Below are 13,258 nucleotides of genomic sequence, written 5' to 3'. Positions count from 1 at the left end.
GACATAATCTAATGTTTTGCTTTCGTTGTAAAGCCTTTTTGAAATCGGACAGTGCGGTTAGATTAACGAGAGTCTTGTCTTTAAATAGCTGTAAAATAGTCATATGTTTGAGAAATTGAAGTAATAGGATTTTTAAGGTTTTGAAAATCGCGCCACAGGCTTCAAGTGGCTGTTACGTAGGTGGGACAAATTCGTCCCGCCTAGCCCATAGAGGCTAATGCTAGCTAGCAACTTACCTTGGCTTCCTACTGCATTCGCGTAACAGGCAGGCTCCTCGTGGAGTGCAATGTAAAACAGGTGGTTAGAGCGTTGGACTAGTTAACCGTAAGGTTGCAAGATTGAATCCCCGAGCTGACAAGGTAAAAATCTGTCGTTCTGCCCCTGAACAAGGCAGTTAACCCACCGTTCCTAGGCCGTCATTGAAAATAAGAATGTGTTCTTAACTGACTTGCCTAGTTAAATAAAGGTGTGTAAAAAAATGTAAATAAATAAATCCGCAAATCGGTGTCCAAAAATACCGATTACTGATTGTTATGGGCTCCCTGCTTGTGCCATTAAACCCCTACAACTCATCCAGAACGCCGCAGCCCGTCTGGTGTTCAACCTTCCCAAGTTCTCTCACGTCACCCCGCTCCTCCGCTCTCTCCACTGGCTTCCAGTCGAAGCTCGCATCCGCTACAAGACCATGGTGCTCGCCTATGGAGCTGTGAGGGGAACGGCACCTCCGTACCTTCAGGCTCTGATCAGGCCCTACACCCAAACAAGGGCACTGCGTTCATCCACCTCTGGCCTGCTCGCCTCCCTACCTCTGAGGAAGCACAGTTCCCGCTCAGCCCAGTCAAAACTGTTCGCTGCTCTGGCACCCCAATGGTGGAACAAGCTCCCTCACGATGCCAGGACAGCGGAGTCAATCACCACCTTCCAGAGACACCTGAAACCCCACCTCTTTAAGGAATACCTGGGATAGGATAAAGTAATCCTTCTAACCCCCCCTTAAAAGATTTAGATGCACTATTGTAAAGTGGTTGTTCCACTGGATATTATAAGGTGAATGCACCAATTTGTAAGTCGCTCTGGATAAGAGCGTCTGCTAAATGACTTAAATGTAAAATGTAAATGTAAAATGTAAATGTTATGAAAACTTGAAATCGGCCCTAATTAATCGGTCGACCTCTACTTTAGACCCTGGTACTGATGTCACGTAGTGGCTACTTATTTTAGTGTGTATTGATAAGAAAAAGTGAGCATCCGATTGGAAGAGTCAAGGGTTATGTGGAGGAAGTCATCCCTCAATACAACGACTTTGCCTTTCGATCTCATTTTATGATGAGCCGAGAAACGTTGCAGGTAATTTGCATGTGTAGATGATCTCTGTGTTTTGATTAAACTATCCTAAATAAATGTGTGTCATAAAAATCTCCAATGATGTAGCTAGCTAATGTTATCTATAAGCACTAATGCATCCCAGAGTCTTAGTTAATTGACCAACCAGACAGCTGTGTGGGTGGGGTGTACAGTCAACCAACCAGACGGCTGTACATTAAGCATATTATTTATACGGCCCCTTATCTATCGACAGTTGCACAAAGGGGAATTAAGTACAATGTAAAAAAGTACATTGTAGCCTATAATGAATAATACATCATTGTATCATTGCTATTTGCCTCTGTCTTACACACAGAACAAAGGCAGGACAAAACTCTAAGATGACAAAATCCAATTTTGCTGTTTTTCAGATATTGTGTGAGGAACTCATCCCTCTGGTTCCATACAGAGGAGAACGACTGGAGGATTGTGTGTTGGCCTCTCTGTGGCTGTTGGCCAACTGCTCCAAATAGTAGATGGCCAGAACTAGCTGATGCCCACCTACCTCAAGTGGCCAACACCCTGTCACACCCTGACCTGAGAGAGCCTTTTTTTATGTCTCTATTTAGGTTTGGTCAGGGTGTGATTTGGGTGGGCATTCTATGTCCTTTTTTCTATGCTTTGTATTTCTTTGTTTTTGGCCTGGTATGGCTCTCAATCAGGGACAGCTGTACATTGTTGTCGCTGATTGGGAGTCATACTTAGGCAGCCTGTTTTCCTTTGGGGTTTGTGGGTAGTTATTTTCTGTTTTGTACATTTTGTGAGCTGACAGAACTGTTGGCTGTCGTTCATTTTCTTGTTTGTTTGAAGTGTTTCTTATTATTAAATCATTAATATGAACACTCACCACGCTGCGCTTTGGTCCCCTTCTTCTACAGACGACAAGCGTTACACACCCACCCAGTTTTCAGTTCTGGAGGCTGGGTTCCAGGGTATCAGAGGGTTCCCAGGTGTGATTGGGTGCATAGATGGCACCCACATTACCATCAGGGGGCCCTCCGAACATCGGGATGCCTACATTAACCGAAAAGGCCAGCCCAGCTTCCAGCTGCAAGCTGTATGAGACAGCCGAATTCGTGGGGGAACGCTGGTTCTGTGCATGATGCAGGGTGTACAGGACCAGCGACGTCACCTAGATGCCCACCTTCTTATCCCCTAAGCCTGGATCTTATTGTCCCATTCAGGGACAATGGTCACCCAGTGGACGAGCACAAGCGATTCAATGCAATCCACAGCTCCACCCGAGTTCAAATCGAGAGATCCGTTGGCCTCTTAAAGTGCATTTGGAGGAGGCTCCAACATCTTGACATGCTGCTGCTGGAGAAGATTCCAGATGTCCTCGCCAGTGCTTGTGCCCTCCACAAAATGGTCCTCATCCACGAGGGCATCACACAGGACTTGGATGAAGACTATGTTGTGGCACAGGCACGTAACATCGAGCCAGTCCCTAATCCTGCAGACAACAGAGTGGCCCTACGTAACCAGGCTGCCCAGAAGAGGGACAACAAAATGGGCCGGCTTTAAACAATAAAATAATTGTTGTTGCACAATGTAGAAAATTGTTCTGGTGTCCATTTTTTTAAGAAATGGCACTTTTAATGGTTTAGATGGAATAAATAAAAATGTAATAGACTAACTTTATTCCAGAATGAACTTGCATAGAGAACAAAAAAATAACTGACAGAGAAAACGTAATACTATTTTAATGATATTGTATTCATGAATAACACGAATATACAATTTTGAAACATAAAAATTTGCTAGACTTTAAAACATACTCATTGCTTACTCCAAAACTAATTTGCTTCAATAACAATTACTGCTCATTGAAAAAAACATTTACTTCAATTAAAAAACACTGCTCACTCAAACTGTTTGTCACTGCTCATTCAACAAAAAACGATTTACTTCAATTTTCACAATCACTGCTCAGCGATACGCTGCAAAGCATGAGTAAACTTTTCCAAGAGAGTTCCTGTCTTGCTGAATCTGGGTGCTATGTCTGCAGGCTGAGCATTTCCTTCATTTTCGCCTCGATGTTTGTGGTCACGCTTTTCTTGGTTGACCTTTTTAGGTTCTCATGGCTGTGTGTGGGTGTCAGTGTGAGGAATGTGAAGGTTGAGTGCTGTATGTGCCCGTGGCTGTGTGTGGGTGGAGTTTTTGGGGTGTGTGTCAGTGTGAGGAGGGTAAGAGTTGGGTGTGCAGTTTTTGTGGATGTAAGTAGGAATTTTGTGGTCTGCAGGTATATGTCGGTGTGTGTAGGTGGAGGTGTTGGGATGTGTGTCAGTGAACAAAGAAACAAGACCTCCTTGGGCGGTTTTCGTATGCCTGTCGAGGATAGCCTTATACCTGGGTAAAAACACACGCAAGATGTGAGACCAAGTTACATCTTAGATGCAAAAGCATAGTACAAACTGATGTGGCTAGTGCATAGCGGCTATAAAAAGGGCCTCAAGGTGATCGAGTTAGCTAATTCATAGCTACTTTGTTAAATCCAGATATAGATAACTAGTCTTCATAACTTGACAACAATATTGTGTAACACCTAACCACAGATGAAAGGGGAAACTATTACGTTAGCTAGGTAACTTAGTTAGATCGCATAATGTAGCTAACGTTAATCCTCACCTAGGCTTTTCTCCATCATCAATATCCAATTCTTGATCAACAAGAAAATTAACATTTGGGTATCTAGTTAAGTAATGACACACTTGCTATAATGATTTTGTGATAGTAGCTAGGCTACTGTACAAGTTGGCGTGGCTGGCTAACTACCTTTAAATCAGTAGCCCGACAATCTTGTTGTGCATCTCCTCGCCTCGCCAAGAAGAGGGTCAAATAAGATGGAAAAACAAAACAAAAACAATGTGAAAACAAATAGAAGCAATGAAGAAAAATCATACATGATTCATATGTCTATAACGTGTAGTTATTCAATACATACAGTATGTAAATAATATACATTTACTTAAACCCAGTAAATTTTCTGTTCACCACACACTACCTCTTCGGGCTTTTAGCTTATGTGTGCGAACGCTTGCCACAAACTGTTTTTTATTTTTTTATTATTATGTTCACGAGCGTAAGTTAACATTAGCAAACTTTTGCAAACTATTCCCCTTGTTGAACGTGCCTCAGCTCTTACACAAAAAGGTCATTATCATTGTTTTCACAATTTCAGAGTGTTATTTCGACCTCAAAATGTGGAAATATCATTAGAAAAACTGGAAATCATGTGTTTAACTACACTGCCCCCTTAATGAAGTTGGCTTCATATTGTGTTTTAATATTGGTCTTAATGAAGTTGGCTTCTAGTGGTTGTGTTTGTGTCTGTTGGAGGGAAACCAGGCCAAGCCTTGGAAGGAACTCCATGGCCGTCAGCAATCCTTGTTTTACTGGAAGAAAAACAGGACCGTACTGTACAATCCTTTAATTTGAACACAGGCACAGAGATACAATTAGAGACACAAAAATACACACACACACACACGCACACGCACGCACGCACACACACACACGCACATTCTAAACCATACTGAACATCACATACTTAGCCTTAAACACTCATTCTCACACACAACACAAGAAAACACATTGGACGCAAACAAACAACACCGATAAACACTCTATTGTAAACACACATCTATTACAGTTTAACCCTTAACTTATTTGAGCTAGGGGGCAGTATTCGGAAGTTTGGATGCATGAGGTGCCCAAAGTAAACTGCCTGTTACTCAGGCCCATCCATACATTATTTTTTTCAGCTCACCCTTGATTACTATGGCTGTCATTGGGAATATGAACGGAATACCTCCCAGATTGCAGTTCCTAGGGATCCACTAAATGTCAACAGTCTTTAGAAAGAGTTTCAGGCTTGTTTTTTGAAAAATTAGCTAGAATTTGTGGTTTTAGTAAGTGGCTCCCATTTTGGCTGTAGTGTTTGTTGCGCGTTCCGGTGAGTGCGCGTATTTCGTTATTTATCTCCGGTAATGGTCTCCGTCTTAAATTGTATCCTTTATTTACATATCAGGGTACCTGAGGATTGATTAGGAACATTGTTTGATATGTTTGGAAGAATATTGATAACTTACAGGATTAATTTGTATGCATTTTGAACGAGGGAAACCGGTGGATTACTGAGTCTAGCGCGCCAATGAAACATACTTTTTTTGGGATATAAAGAAGGACTTTATCGAACAAAATGACCATTTGTTATGTAGCTGGGACCCTTGTGATTGCAACCAGATGTAGATCTTCAAAGGTAAGTGATTTATTTTATCGCTATTTCTGACTTTCGTGAAGCCTCTCCTTGGTTGGAAAATGTATGTAATGCTTTTGTGTGCAGGGCGCTGTCCTCAGATAATCGCATAGTGTGCTTTCGCCGTAAAGCCTTTTTGAAATCTGACAACACAGCTGGATTAACAAGAAGTTAAGATTTTAAATGATATATGACACTTGTATTTTCATGAACGTTTAATATTACGATTTCTGTCATTTGAATTTCGCTTTCTGCAATTTCACCAGATGTTGTCGAGGTGGGACGCTAGCGTCTCAATGATCCATAAGAAGTTCACCGAGAAGCACTCTATTATAAACACATCTATTACAGTTTAACCCTTAACATTTCTCACATTGCACCCCTCCCCTCTGTCTTGTCCCCTCTGCAGGACTCATGTGAGAAGCCGGCATGTTATGAGAAGACGGTGACGCTGGCCAAGGAGCCCCATGACTCCCTGGGGATGACAGTGGCAGGGGGCATGTCCTCCCGCGGCTGGGACCTCCCTGTCTACGTCACTAACGTGGACCCCAACGGAGTGGTGGGACAGGAGGGATCCATCCGCAAAGGTACCAGCCTGGTGATAAACCTTAAACATCACAGTCTCACACTCACACCGTTCCACACACTCATAATTATAAACACTCACGCACAGTCTCTCTCTCTCTTACACTCTCACTCAGTCATACAGTAAATCAAATCCAATGTTCTGGCAGGGAATTTAGCTAACATTTACCTGATTTGCTCCAATATTGACTTTGATAGTTTCTCTGTTCCATGCAGTCCCTGCTGGTCTTCATGATGCCAGAGCTGGTACTGCAGACAGGCGTCATGTGTGTGTGTGTGTGTGTGACATGTCCCTTGTGTAGAACAGACAGGGTGATTGAGAAGAAACATTACCAAGCTTATTTATTCAACAGGAAACGCAAGGGTGGTTACTGTTCAGGGCTCGCCAAATTAAGTATAACACACACACACACACACACACACACACACACACACACACACACACACACACACACCAAACTCAGATTTTGTTAAGTAGGTTCCAGAGGAAATGACAGGCTGCATTTTATCAGCTCATTATACAAAATCAGTCAACTCTGAAATAGACCAAACACAAACAGACTCCCGAAATGATTGGATACACTTGTGGCAGGCCTGTTACGGCTATATACTGCTGTGTGTGTGTGTGTGTGGGTGTGTGTGTGTGTGTGTGTGTGGGTGTGTGGGTGTGTGGGTGTCTGGGTGTGTGGGTGTCTGGGTGTCTGGGTGTGGGATGTCAGAACATCTGAGGGAGCTCTCTGTGCTGGGCCAGACATCAAAGGGCAGTGGAGGCATTTAAACCCAGAACTACTCATCCTAGGGATCCGCCTCAGATAACCACAGTACAGAGAGACCAGGCCAGGGTGTACCACCTGTCTGTTCTTCTGAATACACAATACTCTACGTGTGTGTGTGTGAGAGAGAGAGAGAATGTGTGTATGATATTTAGTGTTATTCCCCTAGCCTTTATCAAAAGCATAATTCTGAGTGTGTATTCCTGTGTGTATCAGTAACATGCATATGTTTGTGTATACAGCTGTCTACATAATAATGAACCAGATTGTACCCTAGCATGTGTGTGTATTTGCATAGTGCATCCTAATCAAAGGGGGTGGATGTTGTCCTTTGAACGAGCCTCCACTCCAGCTGACTGTGCAGTGTGCTGCGGTGCAGTGATATGTGTACAGCACTGTCTAAGCCCACTTTGATTATCTGGAAATTATTTGGTCCCACTGCTTTGTGTTCCTGCGAGAGAAGATTGAATATTCAATAGGCAGACGAGACGAGTCCTTGTCTCTGGGAACTTTTGCTTTTGAAAGGCATCAGAATCAGACAGTGGTCATGGCAACAACACTGTGCTGAGTGGTGCTGTGTTCTGTCCTCCCCTCTGCCTGCAGGTGACATCCTGCTGAACGTTAACGGGCTGGACCTGACGGGGGTGACGCGGGGCGAGGCTGTGGCCAACCTGAAGAACACCACATCCCCCGTGGTGCTCAAGGTCCTGGAGATGAGGCCTCCGGAGGAGAGCCAGCCAGAGTTCCCCTCGCCACCCTGCCTCTCACCCTCGCCCACCGACAGCACCAAGCAGAGCCTCGCCACGCTGCCACACACCGATGACTACTCCCCACTGTGGGTGTCATGGTTGCAGCTGCCCAGGTGAGTAGCAGTACCCCTCAGCTAGCCTTCTTATTCTATATCTCAGAAACCTTGCACTTGTCTTGTTCTACTAGCACCATCTTTGCTGATAACTTCTTTATTGAAGAAAAATGTACCATGACTGTGATATGTTGTCTCATCTAGCTATCTTAAGATGAATCTACTAACTGTAAGTCGCTCTGGATAAGAGTGTCTGCTAAATGACTAAAATGTCAAATGCACAAATGTTCTCTTCTCCAATCTCAGTCTCTTCTGCCCTGACCAGCTCAGTGTTTGACCGGGCCAGATGGGAGAGGAGGAATGATAATTATATACACTACACTCACAACGTTTAGGACGCAGTCTTAACCATACTGTTGCCCAGACACCAATAGCCTCTGTTTGGCATATTTTTAAGCCCCCTTTGACAGAACAATGTACTTAATGAGTTGATGAACATAGTTAGGTGTTGGCTTGCTACTTGAAGTGAAGGCCCTTAATGAAAAGCACTAGCCAACAGATATTGGAGGGTACAGAGAGACCTAAAGAGGTAACAGGCTACATTACAAGGCCATTATAGGACAGAGGGAAGGGGAGAAGGAGGGTGATGACAGGATTAAGCAATAAGGCACGAGGGGTGTGGTACATAGCCAGTATACCACTGCTAAGGGATCTTCTTACACACAATGCAATGTGGAGTGCCTGGATACAGCCCTTAGCCGTGGTATATTGGCCATATACCACAAACCCTGAGGTGCCTTATTGCTATTATAAACTGGTTACCAATGTAATTAGAGCAGTAAAAATAAAATGTTCTGTCATACCCGTGGTATACGGTCTGATATAACACGGCTGTCAGCCAATCATCATTCAGAGCTCGAACCACCCAGTTTATAATGATGAATAGACTAGTGTATACAGCGTCTGGCCTTCTCGCCATGGCCTTCAGTCTCTTGCTCATCCTCTTCCTCACATCCCAGTCTCAGAAAGTGGTCACTCTGACACTCTCCATCCCATGTGGACACGCTCTGACACTCTCCATCACTCTCTTTTAAATGGCTCACCTTGCCATCTTTAAAGTTGATTTGCTCATCAGACAAGTCTTCCCATCTCCTGGGGTGTGATGTGTGGCAGAGGTGTTGGATTGAGGGATTAAACCCCTTCCATGTCTCTCGTTTGGATAGAGTTCAGATTATGGCAGAGCGAGGGGTATGCCCAGGGATGCAAACTGGTGAGGGCCCAAAAAGGTGATACTTTTTTTTGCACTGAAACATGCAAAAAAATCCCTGCTAGGGAGAAATGCAGGTTTAACTAATTAAACAACAAAGAATATGATCTACATGATCAGTCTCTGTGTGTAAAATAAAAAGTGGTTAATGTGAACCTAACAGAGCTAAAAAATGTAAAGAAAGCAATCCACTGTTATTTGTTGCCAAGACTTTACTGCAAATGACACTCAAGTCTTGAGAAAAAACAATACACTAATATTGCAGTTAGCCATGACAGCCTTTATAATAGAATGCTTGTGACCACACACATCTAAATATTGCACTTGGGAAAAAAGTAGAATAGAATAAACAGGCATTCTATTTTTGCTCTATTATAGTGGCCACTACAGTAGACATCGATCAAGGCTACATGTGTGCAAAAATAACGTTCACTGAGTAAAAAATGTAATAATCCCCCCTCACTGACACAAGTGTTACTGTCAAGTTCAACACAACAAAAGCAATATCTTTGGGCTACACTGCACGTTATTACATTGTTCACTTTATGCCTGTGGACATCTGTTCTACAATGTGCCAGCAGAGCATGATACCTTTTTTTGGCATAATTGATCTCTTTCAGGCAGAGAGTACACCTGGCATACCCCTTTTTATCCACTGTATTGAAAGAGGGAAAGTGTGTGGCGTTTCTTTCACCTCTATTGGCATCCAGCATAAGCCAGGCCCAGCTCCAGATACACTTGATCCCTGAATCCACTTGTTTAACAAGCAACACCTCATTTTTACCAAATTCTCTCATTCTGAAAATTAACCACATACTGTAGAGGGAAAACATTAGTTCACAGATGGTAGTTAATTCGTTAGCTAGTTAACTAGTTAACATTTCACACAGATTGCCAGGGCCCAGTAAGCAACTAACGTGTTATAACTTTACGAACGGCAAGGAGTCGTATGCCAGTTAATATTATAGCGTATTGGTGGGGTTACTAACGTTAGCTCATCTGATGTTGTAACGTTAGCTAGCTAGCTGTCTGACTTTATTAGCCAGCTAATTTTCAAACAATAAACTCAATTATTTGATCAGCTAAGTTGGCTAATGTTGCTCAACATTTCTCTGGCTAGCTAACAGAGAATTCAACCCAGCTACTATAGCAAGATACTTAACAATGCTAACATTAATTGTTCCACCACACTTTCTCCCTCACCTTAAACTTTTCAAATGCCAGTGGTTTTTCGGTTACAGCTCATGAAGCACACTTCATCACCTTCTCACCTGTCTCTGTGGTCAGGCTTCTCACCTACCTCTTCGTTATTGTTCAGGGATGCACTGCTGTAACTGGCAAACTGCCTTGGCACCCTACTGCTGTCTTTCCAGAGCGTACGCAGATTCTGTAACTAGCAAATTGGTTGTCTCTTCTTTCTTCAGTCGCGTGCTGCATTCTGTTGTTAAGTGAACGATTGGCTGAGCCTTGGATACAGCCAGTATTGCTCCAAACGCGCATCACTCGTTCACTTACAACCAAACACGCATCATTCGTTCGCTTACAAATGCGCATCACTCGTTTACAGCCAGAGTGAACCAAAGCCCCCCCCCCCCCCCCAAACTTTTATTCTTAGTTTGCATCCCTGGGTATGTCCATTTCTCTATAGATCTGCCACTGCTGGTAAAAAACCTGCCCTTACTGTAATTATTTATTTAACTACTGGAGTAAAATAGAAACTCAATTTCTCCCCAACCAGCAAAATTGATTAGAAAAGTGAAAACCAACTAGTGAATCACCATGGGAATTCAGTCCAAATGGGCAACAGTTCCAACAGGATTTGAATGCAATTTTCCCTCACCCCCGGGCAGTGTGAGAGACTGATATTGAAATCCCTCCCTTCTCAGCACTGTATTTTCACAGCTCTGCCTCAGCTGGGGGGAAAAGTCATGTCTCCATTCTCATTGAATGACAGCCAAGCCGTTGTTTTTTTATGACAGACTGCCACGGGACTCTGCAATCTCACTGCTGCATATGTGCAAACAGTACAGGATGGGCACACATTTGAATGCTGGCAGCAGTCTAGAGATTTCCTAATCCCCCTTTTTGTCCCTTGCAGGCACCTGTACTGCTGCAAAGACATTGTGCTGCGCCGGAGCACCTCAGGCAGCCTGGGCTTCAGCATCGTGGGGGGGCAGGAGGAGGTCAACTGCAATCAGTCCTTCTTCATCCGTTCCATCGTGGAGGGCACACCAGCCTACAACGACGGCAGGATACGGTACAGACTACTAACCTATATCTCACACACTGGCCAGAGGACCTATATCACTGCATGTCTGCTGAATTTTCTATTTTTCTGTGACAAATTATATCCAGTATTTACCTAATCGTTACAGTAGTCTTGTATTTACACACTGCTAGCATTGCTATATGGGCCTCCTTTACTATACTGAGTCCATCTCTATGGTTGTTAAACCCTGCATTAACCCCCCCATTTCTGTGTGTGTAGATGTGGGGACATTCTGCTGGAGGTGAATGGCAAGAGTACGTGGGGGATGACCCACACAGCCCTGGTGCGTCTGCTGAAGGAGCTGCGGGGCAGAATCACCCTGACCATCGTGTCCTGGCCCGGAAGCCTGCTGTAGCCCCGCTGCAGCCACAGGGAGGGGCCAACACTGACCCAGGAATGTGGGCGGAGCTTTTAACTGGATTACAACACTGAGCCCAACCGTATGGGATGGGCTTTCACTAGTGATGTAGCTATGGAAGGCGGGCCTTAAGAACCCGGACTCCTGATGGACAGCTGAGACTTTGCCAGGAGTTCAGAGGAGGCCAACCATCCATGTGACTGGAATTTGACCAAACCCCCCAGAGACACTGAGCTGGGAGGAGCTGGATCTGTGGCCCTACCCCTGGGATGCTCAGAGCAATCTGATTGGAGGAGAGGCTTGTTCGATGACAACGCATCCAATGAGGGGGGTGGGTGGTTGGGAGGGGACACAAGTTGCCAATTCCATTGGTTCTATGTTAGAGTATGCATTTAATTGGACTCACATTTCTTTATTGTAAATGTTGGCTATCTAAAATAATACTGATTCAAGCAATTGTACTATGTTTCTATTTCTTTCAATGTTTGTTTGATGGCCTTTCAGTATAGGCTTTATTACGTTTGTACTAACAGTGGTTATCATCTTCATCTGTTGGACTGAAGACACATTGCCAAGTAGTCATTTGTGTTGAGATGTTTTCAGAAGCTGTTGCTAAATTATCAAACCACTGGCAAAAGTATAGTAAAAACAATTAAGTAAAAATGTGTTCATAATCTGTTAAAAGTAATATTAAGGTGACATCGTGGAGGCCTTACTGATTTTCCTACTTTTGAAAAGAAAAAAAAACCTGACTTGGTTTCTGTGTTTCCGTGGATGTGTCTGGTCTAGGGCCATTTAACGCGGTTCTGTCACATGCTTCGGCCTGCGTAGTATATCTGATGGTACCTTTGGTAAAATAATCAATAAAGTCATTGGAAAAGGACACTTGTCTGAGCGCTTTGGCAAGGGTTGGGGGTTTGGGTTCACATTAAATAACCTGGGATAAGATATTATTTAGCACAGCTCACTGAAATACTAACTATTCAGCTGAGGTCCAGTCAGCTCCTTTATCCAAACCTATCTCTTAAATACAACAAAACAAAACCTCTCTCAGGTGAGACAAAATATACAGGTTGTATTCAACGTAAACAAAACAATTATTTGGTTTTTCACCTTCAATGTAAACTAAAACATATTAATATCAAGGGAAGCCGTCCAGTCTCTGACAGGTTAAACAGAATGCATGAGGGTCACACCGGGGCCTCTATTGGCTGGTGAGAGTCACTGTGGGCTCAGATAGGTTGGCTGTCCCCATCCTTACTCTCATGCCTCCTCCTGCTGCTACTGTTAACAGACGCAGACAATCACTGGTTGCTTACACTGTCTACCTCAACAATGTGTGTAGGAGTGTGTGTGTTGTACCTGCGTGAGACTGCATGTCTCCCCTCTTTGTCTCTGTCTTTCTTCTCTCGGTGTCTCATCTCCCCGTAGTCCCTGTACCGGTGCCACTTCTCCTCACTGCAACAACAACTGACTGGTCAATAACCACAAACACTGCTTCCTCACTGGACATCACTGAAACAGTCTTCTTGTTGGACAATGGAAACTAGAGAGTGGCAGAAGTAGTGCGATAAGCCAGGT

The 13,258-nt window shown here is 43.8% G+C and overlaps 1 protein-coding gene across 5 annotated transcripts in view; it reads left to right on the top strand.

Moving 5' to 3' along the window:
- Positions 1–12,560, top strand: part of LOC106560268 (E3 ubiquitin-protein ligase LNX) — an 88,169-nt gene extending 75,609 nt beyond the window's left edge. For all 5 annotated transcript variants that reach the window (XM_014122978.3, XM_014122977.3, XM_014122981.3 and 2 more), the window contains 4 exons: positions 6,033–6,210; positions 7,585–7,843; positions 11,149–11,307; positions 11,539–12,560. In XM_014122978.3, the coding sequence (XP_013978453.3) occupies positions 6,033–6,210; positions 7,585–7,843; positions 11,149–11,307; positions 11,539–11,674 (732 nt within the window). In that variant the 3' untranslated portion in view covers positions 11,675–12,560. The remainder of the gene's footprint in view (positions 1–6,032; positions 6,211–7,584; positions 7,844–11,148; positions 11,308–11,538) is intronic.
- The last annotated feature ends 698 nt before the right edge of the window (positions 12,561–13,258 follow it).

The sequence above is a fragment of the Salmo salar genome, chromosome 10, assembly GCF_965601325.2.
Source record: "Salmo salar chromosome 10, fSalSal1, whole genome shotgun sequence".
Taxonomy (NCBI): domain Eukaryota; kingdom Metazoa; phylum Chordata; class Actinopteri; order Salmoniformes; family Salmonidae; genus Salmo; species Salmo salar.
Note: the sequence above shows the minus strand (reverse complement) of the source record. Positions and strands in the feature narration are given on the sequence as shown.